The sequence below is a fragment of the Equus przewalskii genome, chromosome 13 (genome assembly GCF_037783145.1).
Source record: "Equus przewalskii isolate Varuska chromosome 13, EquPr2, whole genome shotgun sequence".
NCBI classification, from domain to species: Eukaryota; Metazoa; Chordata; class Mammalia; order Perissodactyla; family Equidae; genus Equus; species Equus przewalskii.
This window is the reverse complement of record NC_091843.1, coordinates 11,687,065-11,704,789: the sequence shown is the minus strand read 5'-3', so window position 1 is coordinate 11,704,789 and position 17,725 is coordinate 11,687,065. Positions and strand designations below refer to the sequence as shown.

The 17,725-nt window shown below is 49.2% G+C and overlaps 1 protein-coding gene across 23 annotated transcripts in view; it reads left to right on the top strand.

The window, feature by feature from the left end:
- TENM2 (teneurin transmembrane protein 2) overlaps positions 1-2,548 on the top strand; it is a 1,162,025-nt gene extending 1,159,477 nt beyond the window's left edge. For all 23 annotated transcript variants that reach the window (XM_070569063.1, XM_070569066.1, XM_070569065.1 and 20 more), the window contains one exon: positions 446-2,548. In XM_070569063.1, coding sequence (XP_070425164.1) covers positions 446-1,207 — 762 coding nt within the window. In that variant the 3' untranslated portion in view covers positions 1,208-2,548. The remainder of the gene's footprint in view (positions 1-445) is intronic.
- The last annotated feature ends 15,177 nt before the right edge of the window (positions 2,549-17,725 follow it).

Genomic DNA, 17,725 nt, shown 5'->3' with positions numbered 1-17,725 from the left:
CACTGACCTCCAGGAAATCTAGGTCACAGTAGCGGAGTTCACAGCTGCTCAAACACACACCCTGCCCTTCAGGTCAGGATATCCCTGGGTCTGAACCGTGCGAGGCAGCTGCCAAGCCATCAGAGTGCAGAGTGGCCCTCTCTTCTCCAATAATGGAGGGACATGGTAAGTGGATAGGCCTGGGTGCAGATGCCAGCGAGGCAGCAAACCCCCATCATCATCTTTTTAGTTAGTGGCCCAGTTACAAGGCACACAGGCCATACCATCAGAGCACTGGAGACCAGCCAGCCTGTCGTAGTTCCAAAAGGTAGGACTATATTAGCCCATATCATTGCAGACCCAGACTAGTTCTTCTAGAGGGGTCCAAGCATTTCTCTTTCTGACTCTTTTGTAATGAGCTTCCCAGCCCACCTTCTCAGTTCTCTGTGTTTTCTTATGCCCACAGCTCATTACAGGTGTCCAGCAGACAACAGAAAGGCACAATCAGGCCTTCATGGCCCTTGAAGGGCAGGTCATTTCTAAAAAGCTCCACGCCACCATCCGAGAGAAAGCAGGCCACTGGTTTGCCACCACCACACCCATCATCGGCAAAGGCATCATGTTTGCCATCAAAGAAGGGCGGGTGACCACCGGTGTGTCCAGCATCGCCAGCGAGGACAGTCGCAAGGTAGCTTCCGTGCTGAACAATGCCTACTACCTGGACAAGATGCACTACAGCATCGAGGGCAAGGACACCCACTACTTTGTGAAGATCGGCTCGGCCGACAGTGACCTGGTCACGCTGGGCACCACCATCGGCCGCAAGGTGCTGGAGAATGGGGTGAACGTGACCGTGTCGCAGCCCACACTGCTGGTCAACGGCAGGACTCGAAGGTTCACCAACATTGAATTCCAGTACTCCACGCTGCTGCTCAGCATCCGCTACGGCCTCACTCCCGATACCCTGGATGAAGAGAAGGCCCGTGTCCTGGACCAGGCGAGACAGAGGGCCCTGGGCACCGCCTGGGCCAAGGAGCAGCAGAAAGCCAGGGACGGGAGAGAGGGGAGCCGCCTGTGGACTGAGGGCGAGAAGCAGCAGCTCCTGAGCACGGGACGTGTGCAAGGTTATGAGGGATATTACGTGCTTCCTGTAGAGCAATACCCAGAGCTTGCAGACAGTAGCAGCAACATCCAGTTTTTAAGACAGAATGAGATGGGAAAGAGGTAACAAAATAATCTGCTGCCATTCCTTGTCTGGATGGCTCAGCGGGAGTAACTGTTATCTCCTCTCCTAAGGAGATGAAGACGTAACAGGGGCACTACGGCCGGGCTGCTTTAGGATACCAAGTGGCAAGAAAGCTCACATTTTTTGAGTTCAAATGCTACTGTCCGAGCAAGAAGTCCCACATCCTGAAGTAGACTCAAGCCTGGCTGAAAATTCTGAGGAAAACGAAACAAACGAATGAATGAATGAACACACCACATGTTCTAAGTTCCCCTAAAATATGACCCACTTGTTCTGGGTCTACGCAGAAAAGAGACACAAAATGTCCAAAAGGAGCAAAAGAACAAAAAAACGAAAAAACGAAAAAGCAAAACAAACACACCGACGGAAAAACGAAGAAATGAAGAGGAGAGGGCCTCATCTTCAATTACCTCACTCATTCACACGTGAGCGGCGCAGAGACATCGCGGGGGCGCGCATCACCGGACCAGCCGGGGAGAGCGATTCCGACCGCTTGTTGGACAAATAAGTATACAGACATTTTCGTTTAAACAAATACAGGTGCATTTAAAACACGACTTTGGGGGTGATTTGTGTGTAGCGACTGGGGAGGGAGGGGTTACAAGTGGAAGAGTGAGCACTGGAAATACTTTTTAAAGGAAAAAAAACAAAAACACAAGAAAAAAAAGGAAATTAATATCATCAAAAATCAAAGCGAAATAATACCGTTCAGCACTTAACTCTCAGGTCCCAACTTAGTCCGGCCTGAGCTAATTTATTTGAGCGCAGAGTGTAAAATTTAATTCAAAATGGTGGCTATAATCACTACAGATAAATTTCATACTTTTTTGTCTTTGGAGATTCCATTGTGGACAGTACTACGCAGTCACAGGGTGTAGTCTGTTTAGATTCCGTAGTTTGTGGGTATCAGTTGCAGTAGAGGTGTGACATTGTGGCACTCTTTTGCTAACGGGCACCACTTCAGATCACCCTGTACATACATAAGCCTCAAGGCACAATCACTGTTTCAGATTTAAAATTATTAGTGTGTTTGTTTGGTCCAGAAACTGAGACAATCACATGACAGTCACCACGAGGAGAGAAAATAAAAAATTTAAAAAAAAATCCACAAAAACAAAAAAAAAATCAAAAAACAAAAAAAAAATGTCTAATAAGAACTTTGGTACAGGAACTTTTTTGTAATATACATGTATGAATTGTTCATCGAGTTTTTATATTAATTTTAATTTGCTGCTAAGCAAAGACTAGGGACAGGCAAAGATAATTTATGGCAAAGTGTTTAAATTGTTTATACATAAATAAAGTCTCTAAAACTCCTGTGGACACTGGCCTTCTGTGGAAATACTTTGAGGGGAGGAAAAGGAGAGACTTGTGGGAGAAAATGGGAGTTGCCAACATGCACAGGCTGGCCTGACATTTTGAATTTGGGGAGGAGCTTTGTCAGAGGTATCTCAATGCTCTCCAAACAAACAGCTCTGAATTCTAGAGTGATCTCTGCCCACATCTGCAGCTGCTTCTCTGCATGCAGCAGAGGTGGAGAGGAGCGCCTGGGCCTGGGGGCGGTGAGGACCCTCAGGCCCACCCGTGCAGGGATGGGTTCCTCCAGCCCTCCTGGCATAGTCAGGCCTTCTTTCTGCTGCCACGTTCTCGTTCTGGGAGGTGCTGGCAGGAAATTGAGGGCAAACACTCTCTCCATGTTGGGAGACGTGTATGTGTTTGTGTGGCTCTGTGTGTATGTGTATGTGTACGTGTATGTGTGTGTATTTTCTTCCAGACTAGATCGGTTTACCCCAAAACTTGCATACTTGGGGCAACAAGAAGAGCACTTATGGTTTGGATGCATCTTTTTCTCCCCAATCTTACAGTAGAATAATAAGATCATTAATAGCTAATATTTATGATGCATACTACATGGCAAGAACAGTGCTAAGTGCTCTGCATACTGTATTTTCATTTAATCCTCACCTTTCATTCATTCCACAACATTATATTGAGAGTTTGCCATGCGTCAGTTCTAGGGATAAAGAAGGGAACGCAAACATGGGCCCTTGCCTCATGAAAGCAATACAGAGGTCAGGGATGCAGACAATAGTCAGATAATTACCCTACGAAATGAAAATGACAGGGCTGTTAAGTGCCAAGAAGGATAGATTTATAAAGCTATGGAGGCACATAATTGGGGATGTGACCTAGACTAAGAATGTCACAGTAGCTGCCGAGGCCAGAAAGTTGAGCAGAAGCTAACCAGGTAAAGACAAGGAAATGCATTCCAGACCCAGGGAACAGTATATGCAAAGGGAGTGTGAGTCTGTTAGGCAAAGTTCAGAAGACGTAGAGATTAAAGACTTTTTTTTTATTTTGAAAACAAGAGGGAGTCACTAGTTTTAATTTCATAAACAAGTGCCCTGGATGCAGCGTGGAGAACAAGTAGCGGGATCTGATGTGGTCGTCTGTGTGCAAGGAAGAGGCTGGTGGCCACTGAGATGAAGGTACTTTGGACTATAGAGGAAGAAATGGAAGTAAATTGAGTGGATAGATTGCAAGAAGGAGGTCCTAGCATCATTTGCTTCGCAGGTGAGGAAACTGAGGCCAATTATCACCCAGCTGGTGAGTAGTGAAATCAGATTCAAGCCCAGCTGTGGCTGATTTCAAAACCTCTCCAGGAAGTCTGGGTGGCATGTCACCCTGAGACCTTCTGAGTGCCCTGCATTGCTGCTGCCTTCCCAGTCATCTAGCCAGGCCACTTGTGGTTTCCCCAGATGGAAGGAAAAAGAGAGAGAGGCACGACTAGCCTACTCTACGCCAGGTATCGGGCCTCATGAGCCTGTTAACATTAAAGGCAGAGAAAGCTACAATTTAGTAAAGCAATCAGTCGCTGAGACCATCCTTCTCAGAAGCACGTGTGAATACCCTTGTTCCCCCAAGTTCTGTGAGTTTGGGCTGTTTCCCTTCAAGAGGAGAACAGGAGACAAGAGACAGCTCTTCCTGTGCGCCTCGGCCCAGCTGCCACCCGCCTTGTTTAATCTGACTGCTGTCAGGACCACTTGGATATGCACGCACAGAAGAGCCTCCAGCTGGTCATGAGGTCGGCTTGAATCCTGGTTTGGTGGGCACTACAAGGGGATTAACCACTGTGTTGTGTCTCCCTGGGGTAGATGCAGCCAGTGGGGCCAACCAAGAGCCGGAGTTGATCTCAGACAAGAAGCCAGTGGGGGCTCACTCAGCCCAGAGTATCTCTGCCCCATCCAGCCTCTTAGGTGGCAGGTGAGCACATAGTATGGCACACAGAGAACTGCATGTCACCAGAATTTCATTAGAACCTGAAACTCTCTTTGAGGCCAACTATCTTTGAATTATCCATGAGTTGTCTGTTACACCCAGGCCAGCTCAGCCCCTCACAATACACATGCATACCCATACACACACACGCAAACCCATAACGTGGGAATAGACAGCCTTGGGTAAAAAAAATCCTCTCCTGCCTTTCCTCAAGCCAGTCCTAGGATGAACAAGACTAAATGTTTGACCTCTTCCAGAAGTATTTGCACATTGATATAGAATTCTAGAAAGGCAGTACAGGAGACAAGGTTGTGCACTCTGAAGTCAGCCTACCTGGGAACAAACCCTAACTCAACCACTCGCTAAATGTGGGAAGTTGAGATGGTTCCATGTATTAATTAGGGTGAATAACATTAGCTATTTAAGAGATAAACCCAACATAAGTTAACACAAAAAAAGGTTGCATTCTCACTCATACAGTAGTCCATTGTGGATCAGGGATGGGAATGGCTCTGCTCCATGCAGTCACTCAGGGCCCCAAGCTGCTTCCATCTTGTGGCTTGGCTGCCTTCTTGGTCCTCAGAATCTTTTTTTTTCTGGTGAGGAAGATTGGCCTTGAGCTAACACCTGTTGCTAATCGTCCTCTTTTAGCTTGTGGAAAAGGGGCCCTGAGCTAAACATCTGTGCCCATCTTTCTCTATTTTGTATGTGGGATGGCTGCCACAGGATGACTTGATGAGCGATGTGGGTCCACACCCAGGATCCAAACTGCGGGTCGCTGAGGCTGAGTGTGCTGAACTCAACCACTGTGTCACTGGGCCAGCCCCCTAGGTCCTCAGAATCTTTGAAGTCCTCTCCGTTCAGTTGGTTGATGGAGAAAGAGCTCCAAGATCACATGTGTAACTATTTTATTTTTAATGAGCCACACCTGGAAATGATACATACCACCGCCACTCATATTCCCTGGGGGCTTCCATGGGCCCTACCGCAAGAGACCAGAAAATGTAGTCTGACTATAACTCTAGGAAGAGGAGGAGACTGGATACTGGCGAGCCCAAGCAGCCTCTGCCACGTAACTCATCGTCTATGAGCCTCAGTTCCTCCCCTGGAAATAGGACTGATAAGAACAAGGGTGCTATGATGATTAAGATATTGCATGTGTCATTGACACACGGGACTCAATAAATGTTAGTTTTTATTATTTTTAAATCTTTGCTCCAAGCACAGGTTTTCTAAGTGGAAACTGAGGCATGACCACCCATTATGTCATGGGGGAGAGATTTTTATGCAGGGGTTGGGGAGGATGGAGGCAGCCCTCCCTTCTCCCAGGCCCAGAGAATGTGAAAAGTTCTACCTGTATGAGACCACATCTCATAACCTCAAGGGCTTTTCAGAAAGGGTGTCATGTAGAGGGCTGGAGGGTCTCAGCAACGTGAAGATTGGCTAGGAGAGCAGGCGACTCATTCAGTCATTCGTCACCAAGCACAATCTTGTCCCTGGCACTGTCAGAAGCTGGGAATACAGAGATAAATAAAACGTGGTCAAAAATCTCACAGTCTAAAGTGTCGGGACAAACTCACAAGCCAATCAATGGGACACAGTGGGCTCAAAGCTGGCACAGAAGTGATGCACAAAAATGAAGCCCAGAGGAGAGGACCACGAGTTCTCCTCATGGTCATTTGAGCTGGGTGCTCACAGGTAATAGATGCCCAATAGAAAACGCGGGGAGGGAGGTCAGGACCAAGAGGAGAGCATGTGCTACAAGAGGGAGAATAAATATGCAGGCCAACTGGGAAGCAGCTCAGACAGGCTGGAGCAATGGCCATGCTTTAGGACCCTGGCTAGGTGTTAGAATTACCTGGGGGAGATTTCTAAACACACCCACAACCTCCAGGTCCCAGGCCAATGAAATCAGACTCTCTGAGAGCATGGTCTGGCGTGGGTAGGTTTCAAAGCTCCCAGGTGATTTGAATGTGCAGCCAGGACTGAGAAGCCCTGGGTTGGAGCTGAACAGGAGGCACACAGCATGACATGAGCCTGTCGGAGAGGATGAGGCAGAAATGAAAGCCAGGCCAAGAAGCTGGACATTCTCCTGCAGGCCACCAGGAGCCCAGTGGTGTTCTTGTAACTGAGGAGAATATGATTAGGAAATCCTTTGATTAGCAAAGTTGCTAAAAGAACTGAGGCTGGGAGACTGCAACAGCCCCAACCTAGCACCCCAGATGAGGATCTGAACTGAGGTGGAGCCGCAAAGACAAAGGAAGAGCTCGTCACACAGGATTAGATTTAGGAAGTGAGGACGAGGTTCTATAACTCCCTCAGAGTCAGGGACAGTGTCTATACAGGGTGGAACACTGAGGGCAGGATCCAGCCCCAGCAGCCCTGGGGGCCTCTCTCCAGGGAAAGCCTCATATGCACCAACATGGCTCCTCCCCAGCCCCACCCAGGTGAAAGGACACCCTCCCCTGGAGAAGGGTTTAAGGAGAAGTCTAACCCAGGCTTACCTTCAGGGATCCTCTGATGGGCCCACGTTGGGATTTTGCAGGAGAGTTCTGATCCACCACACCTGCACCCAAGCCCCACCTCCCATCCAGAGGCAGGCAGGCAGCCTGAACCCTCCCTCCGACAGGGAGGTGGCACTCTGCCTGTGAGGCAGCCCTCCTAGAGCAAAGCTGCACCAGCTGGTGTCTCTTCCCTGCTGTCTTCGCCTGTTCCCAAAGCCCCAGGTTCCCCGCCTTTGCTTTCTCCTGGTGAATGGTGGGCTTGCAGTTTGGCCACAAGATGGCAGCCTTTCCTATAAAATCTTCCCAGAGTTGGGCCTAGTGGCCCAGGCGGGTTCAAGGAAGGTATTAGGTGGCTGGAGACGGAGAAGCAAGCGCCTGCCTGGGAGAGTCCTGGGCCCTGAAAGAGGCCCCTGGGACTGGTTCCAGGAAACCAGATTCCAAACAGATCCACCCTGGGAACAGCCAGACTGGATTCGGAGCCCAGCTCCACCATTTGCTCCCCGGGTACATTTCCACACCTCTTCACCTTTCACTTTTCTCATTTGTAAAATAGAAATAAAAATACCTACTTTATAGGATTGTTTGAAAAGACTAACAAAAATAATACATGCCCAAGCACTTATTAAGTGCATGTTAAATGGAAGATACTGTTAAAGGAAAATAGTAGAACATTTTTGAATTCTAGTCTTGAGAGTCAAAACCCCAAAACAACTTTAAATCCCAACTGCTCCCCTTTCTAGCTAAGCCTGGCCTCTTTATCTAACCTTTGAAGCCTCAGTTTTCTCCCCTGTGAAATGGGTATGATAACACCATCTCACAGGGTTGCTGTAACAAACACCCAGTCTAGTGCCTGGCACATGGGGATTGCTACTGATTGGCCACTAGCTATTATTATTCTCAGCCTATGAGGACTGAAGGTGCGGCTCCTATCCTGAGACTAGCTGGACACTGTCCCAGTCCTGAAGCTTGACCTGTCAAAGCCGCCCACTCCATCCTTCTGCCACACAAGCTACAGAAAGCAATCGGACCTGGCTCGCTAGCAGGCCCCAGGGGCAGGAAGACCAAAGAAGCAATGCCTGTACCACCTTAGGGACATTCTACCCATGGCCATCCTGCCAGAGATGAAATAGAGCACCTTCCTGGGGTTCCTTACCCGGGTTCTCAGTTATGAGGGTAATGGAGGTAGGAGGTGACCACCTGGCATCTTGGTCAGCTCCACAATCCTCACCAGGGCTCCAGGGTCCCCAAGCCTAAGCAGAACAGAACCGAATCTCCTCTTGCCCCTCCCCACCCATCTTTAGTACTCCATCGGGGTAACCACCTTCATGAAGCGTTCCCTTCCATCTTCTCCCCTTCCCGCTTGCTTCTCCATCCCTTCCAAAGGCTCTCCACCCTGGTCCCCTTCACCCTCCAAACCCAATGCCAGAGGCAGGGAAAGTGATCTCCTTATACATATGCATTCAAAAAACCCTTTCACCCCGACTAATTGATCAGATTTAAACTTCACAACCACTCAGAGAGACAGCGAGGAGCAGATTAGAAAACTGAGGCTTAAAGAGGTGAAGGGACCAGATGAAGTCACACAACAGATGGGGCCCCTCCTAGGTGGCTGGAAATTCTCTTGTTCTCAATCTAATCTCCCATTTTTTCCATTCCCAGACCACTCCCTCAACAACCCCTTATCTTAGTGTTATCTCAGCCAAATGCAAGCTGATTTTATTCCAAGGCAGGAGGCTTGGCCAGAAGGAATCTGCCCCATTGGCTGTAAGTCAACCACACGAATGTCTGTCACGTAGGAGGCTGGAGTAGAGAGGAGATGGAGAAGATGAACACAGACTGGTTCTGCCTCCAGGCAGCATCACTATATTAATTAGGAGACTTGTGATGATAAGGGTCAGAACCCCAACTCAAAGCAAAAATTGGGAAGACCAAAGGCATGACTGACTTCAGACACACTTGGATCCAGGGGCCCAAAGGATGTCTTTGCTCCACCTCCAGTTCAGCTTCCATTGGGATTGTGGCCTTATTCCCAGGTAGGCTTTCTCCACATGTGGGAAAGACAGTTACTAGCAGCCCCAAACCTACATCCTTGTGGCACCCATAGAAATGGCAGAGAGGCCATCCCTCTGTCTCACAGAAGACCTTGAGCTGGCGCAAACTCCATCAGCTCTACCAGAGCCATAACGAGAGGGAAAGAGTGGTTCCCCTTGGGAAGATAACCGCCTAGACAAAACGTGTTAGCTGCTGAGATGAGATCTGAAATCATGCATTTGTCTGTTCTGTCAACAAACAGTGCCTCACACCTCTTAGGTGTTGGGTAGACAAAGCCAGGTGCTGGGGATACAAGGATGACTAAAACACGGCCACCTGGGAGCAGTCTAGTGGGGAAAACCAACAAGAAATAAATAGCAAAACGACATGGAAGTGCTGGGAGGAGAACTGTGCAGGGCATGGTGGGAACCCGGGGGCAGGGGGCAGTTAATTCAGCTTTGATGGGGAGTTGAAGAAAGGACATGGACACGTGTCCAAATAGTGAGATGGGAAGATCTAGATTGAAGCCTCTTTCCAACACCATCCTGGAGCACCTGTCCCTGGGCAGAACCATGTGTGGGGCTGGATGTGCCCTGCTCCTACGCTCTGGATCCTCGCTCCCTCCCTCCACATACCAGGAGCAGGACTCCCCCTCAGTGTCAGCCAGGTCCTGTCAGCAGAGGTGGTTCTGCCCATCGGACCAGCCTATGTGCTAGTGCAGTTTTCTCAGTCCGGGCACTAATAACATTTGGGGCCAGGTGGCTCTGTTGTGGGGCTACCTGTGCATTGTAGGATGTTTAGCAGCATCCCTAGCTTCTACCCACTAGATGCCAGTATCAGCCCCTGACTCATTGTGACAACCCAAAATGTCTGCAGACATTGCCAAATGTCCTGTGGAGAAGGAAAATCACCCTCACTTGAGAACCACTGCTCTAGTTCATTCTCCCCGACCCCAAACTCAGCCTTTGGTAGGGAGAAGCCTCTGTCCTCTGGTTAAGCAGGCTGATTCTCCCTGAGGAGACATTTACCAGCACTTGCCTATGTTCACCCAAGGGACGCCCCAGGCCAGGGGTGCTGGGACTAAGGACTGGCTCTCTTCTAGATTCTCCTCTTCTCCTGGGCTCCACCACCCAAGAGCTACTCAGTAGCTGAGTGTGGAGGAGAGAATTGATTGCTCTCATCCTCCCCTTCCAGATCCTCCCTCACCTCCTAGATCTTTCTGAGGAGGTGCTCCCGCTCCCAGGAAGGCAGAGACAATGAGCGCTCCTAAGCCAGAGCAGCTACAGGCTCTGTCTGCAGCAAGGAGAAGCCCTATGGGTGTGCAACAGTGCTGAATGTCAGAGCATCCCAAATGAGAACACAAGTGGAGAGGAGGCTGGGGACCTCTCAATGGCCTTCTTCAGGGACATGGGGGAAGATGCTAGGGCAATGTTTTATTTTCACCTTCTTGTCCTGCCCCTATGCCAGGGGTCACACAGCCACTTGAAACAGAGCATCTTGATGGTGATGGATGATGCCCAAATAATGTTCTCTGGGCAGGTGCTGGCAATGCAGCCATGGAACACTATAGCATTTCTGCAGAGTGTGTTGATGCCCACCAGCCCCCAACCAGTAGGGCTTCAAGGGCTGCTTGGAGGAGGCGGTGCTGTCCTCCAGAGCACAAATCAGCTGGGGTCTTTTCCTTCCTTTTTTTTCTTTTTTTGAGGAAGATTAGCCCTGAGCTAACTGCTGCCAATGCTCCTCTTTTTGCCAAGGAAGACTGGCCCTGAGCTAACATCCATGCCCATCTTCCTCTACTTTATGTGTGGGACGCCTACCACAGCATGGCTTGCCAAACGGTGCCATGTCCGCACCTGGGATCCGAACCGGCGAACCCTGGGCCGCTGAAGCAGAACATGTGAACTTAACCACTGCACCACTGGGCCAGCCCCTTTTCCTTCCTTCTTTCACTGCTGGGACCTCCACGGGTTGGCTGTATCTTGGTTTTTGTAGCACTTGAAGTGTGCTGAGCATCCTGATACCAATAACATAGGGGTAAGGAGAGAGAGGCCAGGCTAGGGAACAGCATATCTACTGATTGAGCCCAGGAATGTACTGCAGACTGTGTTTGAGGGGTGGCGTGTAAGGCACAGGGTCTGCCCCAAGCGCTACGTTCTGCGTGTGTACGTAGAATTGCAGCACATGTGTTTGGCCGTGTGCAGGGAACCACACGGTGTATGCCCAGGTAAGTACTGGTTTGTGTCTGTGTCTGTGTGCAGAGGCACAATTCGCAGCATGGGCGATGTGGACGAAGAGCAAACGTGTGCACGTCTGTGTATGTGTCTCTGTGTGTAACACACTGCAAGTACCAAGGGTTATGCAGAGCACAGTCTTCAAGGAGATGAGGAGGATTGTGTACAGGTGCAAAGATGCTGGGTGTGAATGAAGGTGTAACAGAGTGTGTGGAGTAGGGACATACACTGTGGGGGGAGTGCATGGTGTGCAATTTGTGGAAATGTAGAAATGATGGAGCATGCAGAGCAAGGATGCGTGTGCAAGAACGGCAGCAGCCAACACTACAGCAAGCACTGAGTGAAAGTTTGTCTTCCTTCTCTCTATACACTCAGCTGTTCCCCAGGCCAAGGAGAGACAGGCAGTTCAAGTAGAATAACACTCTGCCCATGACACAGCCTGTCTATATAAAAGTACCGTAGAAGGGTCACTTTTATCATTCCTCCTCTGACCTCGTAGCACAGGTCATTTGCCAGTCTACACTCCTCAGAGGATAGATGATGAATGGGTTTTAGCACAAGCTTTGGAAGCAATGATTGGAGTTTGAACCGTGCTCTGCCACGTACCTGTGACAAGTCTTAGACAAACCTTAAACCTCCCTAAGACCCAGCTTCCTCATCTGTTAGATGGGGAGAAATAACAATACCCACCTCCTGTGAAGGCTATGAGAATGAGGTGAGATCCAGGGTACAGCACTTAGAGACAGCACCGTCCTAAATGTTAGCTGTGTATTACCTGGCAAAGAGCAGAGGATGTCACTTAGCACCATCTCTAGCAGGATAGAGAACCTGGGCTCTGTCAAGGCTTGGCCATCATAACCCAAGGGCAGAATCATTGCTGTGAAGGGCCCTTTCCCCCTTTTTGCAATGCAGCTGAAGCCCTTGAATTATTATCCTGCAAGATACATGGCAGAGGGAAGAACTGAGAATGAGCACCTAAAGACATGAGATTCCCATTCAGAGCCTCATCCAGCAGATGGAAGAGCATTAAGGGAAACAAGATGGAGACCAAGTTGAAGGCATTCAACACCCAAGCAGGCTCAGGCCCCAATAACAGAGGGCAGGCAGGGAAACCCACCCCCACCAATGACGCCTCAACCCCAGGTCCCCTGAGGCTCCACACAGCCTGCACTCAGGGATGTGCTAGAAGACTGATATACGTGTCTCCTCCCAACCCCACATTCAGTGATATCACACTGGCAGCTTGAAGTCAGCCATAGTGGGGGTATTTACAGCACGGAAATTAGCAAATTTCCACGAGACTGGGGTGGGGTTGGGATGGGCGGATACAAAAGAGAATAAAATTGTCGAAGAGCCATCAGGAGAAGCAGAGAAGAGAGACGATATCCATGGGTTAAGAGCTTTCTCTGTTGACTTCATGGAGATGGGCAGTTTGACATCCAAGAGTCAATAACTCAGGCCTGGCACCACCATTAAAAATAATAATTAAAAAAAAAAAACTGTGGAAGCAGCAGCAAGAGAACATTTTCTACATTCTTCCAGATTCTAAGGGTGTGTTTGACCCGTTCACAAGACTTCCTGGGCCACAGTGTGGCCCGCTCCCTGTAGTAAATGCAGATCCCTCTCTTAGGGCGTTCATTCCCCCACTTCACAAATTGCCCTCTCTGAAGGCAGCTGCCTGGTGCGAGGTTATAACCCCTCCCCAGGGGAAGCCCATAACCAGTGACTGATGGATACAGGGATACAACGGCCTGGCTGCTTGGCTTGGCAAGCAACATCGCTGAAGAGTTATCCAAGCTCCAGAACTCCCAAAGGGATCAGCTGAGGCCACCGTTGCTACGGCAACGCAGCCCAACTTCTCCCTCCACCCAATCCTGCTGCCCTCCCTCCCTCCCAGGTGTTGCACTTGAAACACCCTCTAAGAAATGTCCTGCCCTCAAATCTCCAGCCCCGTGTCTTTTTCCCCTGGGAAATTCAACCTAAGACAGCCCGTACCCATCTCCCTGTAAAGAGGGAAAGCATATGCGGCAGTGTAGGCTGCAGATTGTGTTACAGAGACCACTGCCCAGGAGACCTAACAGCCGATGGCACGCCCATGCAATTCTCTCAATGCGGGGGCATGTCTGTGGGTGTGAAATGCAAGGGACACACAGGAAGCCAGTGCAGGGTGCTTCCTCAGAAGAGGTGCAACACAGGGGCTGGCCCCGTGGCCGAGTGGTTAAGTTCGCACACTCTGCTGCAGGCGGCCCAGTGTTTCATTGGTTTGAATCCTGGGCGCAGACATGGCACTGCTCATCAAACCACGCTGAGGCAGCATCCCACATGCCGCAACTAGAAGGACCCACAACGAAGAATATACAACTATGTACCGGGGGGCCTTTGGGGAGAAAAAGGAAAAAAATAATCTTTAGAAGAGGTGCAACACAGCATGTTTGTCCAGGAGTTTTCGGCAATATATAATGGGTGAGTGGGGGGAATGGGTTCAAGCATGATGAAGTATGTGTGTGTGTGAGCTGGTGTTTGTTTTCCAGGCCGGCATCCCTTTTGAAGGGCACGCCAAGGGGAGGGAGACAAAGGAATGTCACCTGTTTGTTGGATTTAGCAACACACAGGACCTCTGCAGCAATAGCCACCTGCTCTGTTGGCTACACAGACATCGGCGTGTGCAGATACACTCACCTCCCTACCCCCAGGCACAAAACACATGCTCTCCAAACACACAGCCCACATTCCAGGCCCTGCTTCTTGAGTGGAGACGGGAAGAATTCAGCCCAGCTCACTTTTAGTGCAAGAGGTGAAGCTGAGGAATCAGACTCTGGGATCAGCCCCTGGTCACAGCCAAATCCTAGCCTCTCGCAGGTGTCACTTACCTCTGCATAACCCTTCACCAAGCACATTCATTCATTCCTCAAAGACTCGCTGGACTGTTTGCCATCTTTCTGGCTCAGAAGCTCCATTGGTGACGCGAGCCCCAGCTCACTCTTCACTGGAGGATGCTGCACAGATGGAGAGCTTCCCCACCACCTGGAAGAAGGGAGTTCCTGGCCTCCCTGCCAGCAGGAGGGCTCTGCTGAGCAAACTCCAGGCAGCAGACCGTGTCCATGCCAGTGGTCCCAAGCGGAGGCAGAATTAGCCTCCCACCTACCCCAGTAATCCCCCTGCCCAATCTAGGCTCTCACTGACAGCATGCTGGTGAACCTGGACCCTCTTGTTACTTGTTAACTTGCTGACTGGAAATCAGTTGCTCTTCTGAGGTGCTGGGGCTACGCATGAGAACCTGCGGAGGGGAGGCGTTCCCTGGTCCTTGTGCCCTCAGAATAACAGTGATACCAATCACCATTTCAATTAACCTAGAGCTTTATCAAGCACTCAGACACAAGATCTCATGTGCTGGTGGAATCTTCCATGTTCCCAGGGGTTGGGGGTGGTTATGTTACACCAGCTATTCTGGAGTAGGGACTTTTTTTTAAAGATTGGCACCTGAGCTAATATCTGTTGCCAATTTCCCTTTTTCTTTAAAGCCCCAGTACCTAGTTGTATATTCTAGCTGCGAGTGCCTCTGGTTGTGCCATGTGGGACACCGCCTCAGTGTGGCCTGACGAGCGGTGCCAGGTCCACGCCCAGGATCCGAACAAGTGAAACTCTGGGCCACCCAAGTGGAGCATGTGAACTTAACCACTCGGCCACGGGGCCAGCCCCCTGGAGCATGGATTTTAATGTCAGGCAGACTTGGGTCTAAATCCCCAGGGTTACTTACATTTTGAGGCTAGAATGAGTATTGGATGCGGGAAGTGCCAGCTCAGTGCCCAGTGCAGGGTGGGTGCTCAATCAACAGCCACGATCATCACTATTATCACTTCATTGCTGTTCCCCAGAGAAGCCCCTGGTTACAGAGATGAGCCCTCTTCGAGACTGTGCATAGGGCAAACCCATCATCTGCCTGTTCTCCTCCCATCCTCTTGCCAATGGCCCATGTCAGAGGGCGGGCCGCTCTGAAGGCCCATCCCATGGCTTTAAGGGCTGCCAAATGTGAGGACTTCCTCTTCTAGGCTGGACCTTATGTTTGATGGCAATGAAATGGAAACATAAGACACCAGGAGACTGAGGCCAGGGAAGGGGTTCCACTTGCCCATGAATGCCTGTTAATTCCATCAGGTGCAAGTCTTTAGCCTTCCAAGCAATTCTGGTCCTTGAGATGGATGATGGGGTGCACATCAGAGGAGCTGCGTGCCATCTGCTGCTGAGCTTCCAGAGGCACATCCAGGGAGCTGTCTGGGAAGATGAACCAGAGAGTGTCTCCATCCTTCTTACCCTGGATCTGGCCAGAAATTGTGATCCACGGTCACATCCAAACCCAGATTTCTTTCCCCTTATTTGGAATGTGGTGGGCAAGTTGCTCTTCTATTTTGTTTGTTTTCCTTTATAAAGACTTTTACTATAAAAAGGTTAAGGTATATGAAATATATTTAGGGCTCAGGCCATATGGCGCACCAGGAGAGAGAGGGCTGTTTGCTGAGCTTTTTGGTTATAAAGCCAGTCAAAGCCCAACATCAGAAGTTCATGACTAGGAAATCAATAGATCATCTTTAGCAATTCAATGCACAATATTAGGCAACCTAGTGTTATTGTTGTTGCAGGTCAGCCAACATTTCGTAAGGTCTACTCCATGCCAGATGCTGTGCTAAATGAGTTGAGAGTTAAATAAAATAGAAAACACGGTACCTTTTTTATTATTTACCTTTTTTATTTATTATTTATTATTATATCACATTTGTTATCTCTTTCTCTCCCTGCCTCTGAAATCCTCAAACGGTTACTGAACCATTTGAAAGTAAGTTGTAGACATCACGACACTTCACTTCTAAATGCTTCAGCTTATATCTCCTAAGAACAAGGATTATTCTCCTACAGAACTACAGTACCGCTATCATTCCTGAGATATTTAACACCGACACAATAATTCTGTCTAAAAGCATTCCAGGGGCCAGGCCGATGGCGCAGTGGTTAAGTGCTCATGTTCCACTTCGGCGGCCTGGGGTTCGCCATTTCGGATCCCAGGTGCGGGCATGGCACCACGTGGCAAGCCATGCTGTACTAGGCATCCCACATATAAAGTGGAGGAAGATGGGCACGGATGTTAGCTCAGGGCCAGTCTTCCTCAGAAAAAAGAGGGGGATTGGCAGCAATTAGCTCAGGGCTAATCTTCCTCAAAAAAAAAATAAATAAAATGCATTCTGTGTTCACATTTCCCCAATTGTCCCAAGAATATTCTTCATAGCTTTTTTTTTTTTTATAAGTAAGCCAGGATACACTCATGGATCACACATTGCATTTGGCTTCTTCCTGGTGTGATAGATATAGAACTCTGTAAAGAAAGAGAGCTCCCAAAGACTTTTGAAAAAGAACCTTCAGACTCAAACTAAAAGGAAAAATCCTTCCATAAGGACCCTTGGATGCTGCATAATTCTCATTCCTCACCACAGATGGGCAAATTATTTCTTAGAGGGGCATACGGGTTTCCTAATTATTCCAACAGATTAATGCCATCTGCTCTCTTCAAGGAAGAAAAACAGTTAAAAGGTGGTGTCAGGGAGTCTTAGGTCCCAACCAGGGTATAGCCCACGTCCACAAACACATGCCATGTCAATCTGTACTGGGCCTGTTGTAGGCACTGCAGATGTAGGGGAGAAAGAAACCAACAACCCTGCCCTCACGGAGTTTATGGTCTAGTTAGAAGAGGAAAAAAGAACAAAACGGAGAGAGAGAAATAAAGAAATAAAATGATGAGGCTAGATTGCTAAAGGATAAACTAGATGGAAGGACACATAACCCAGCCTTGGACAGGGAGGGAAGAAGTCACATCTAAGCCGCAAGCTGAAGAAGGAGAATTTGCCAGCTGAAGACAAGGAGGAGTATTTTTAACGGGAGAAAAAGCCTGGGTGAAGGTCCAGAGGTGAGAAGAATGAGTGCAAGCCACATACAGAAGCTCAGTCATGCAGTGTGAGGGGAGGAGGTGTGGAATCGAGAGCAGAAGAGTGGACCAGGGCTGGCCTAAACTGGGCCTTACAACGCATGGTGAGGAGCTTGGACTTTATCCTAAGACCAGTGAAGAGCCATTGAGGGGTGTAACATGATCAGATTTCCTGGCACACTGCATAGAATGACGGGCAGACGAAGCCTAGTTGGGAGACTGGGTATAGGGTGCAGGCAATGGTGGCTGCGTCTAAGTAGTGGAAGTGGAGATGGAGAGATGGGAACAGATACAAGACATAGTTTGGAAATAGGGTCCGAGGCTCTTGTAGATAGAATACACGTAGGGAGTGAAGAAAAGCAAGAAGTCTAAGATGATGGCCAGGTCTCTCTAATAAAAATGTTTTACAACAGGGATAGGCAAACTAAAACATGAGGGCCAGAGGTCTGTTTTGTAAATAAAGCTTTATTGGTACACAGCCACA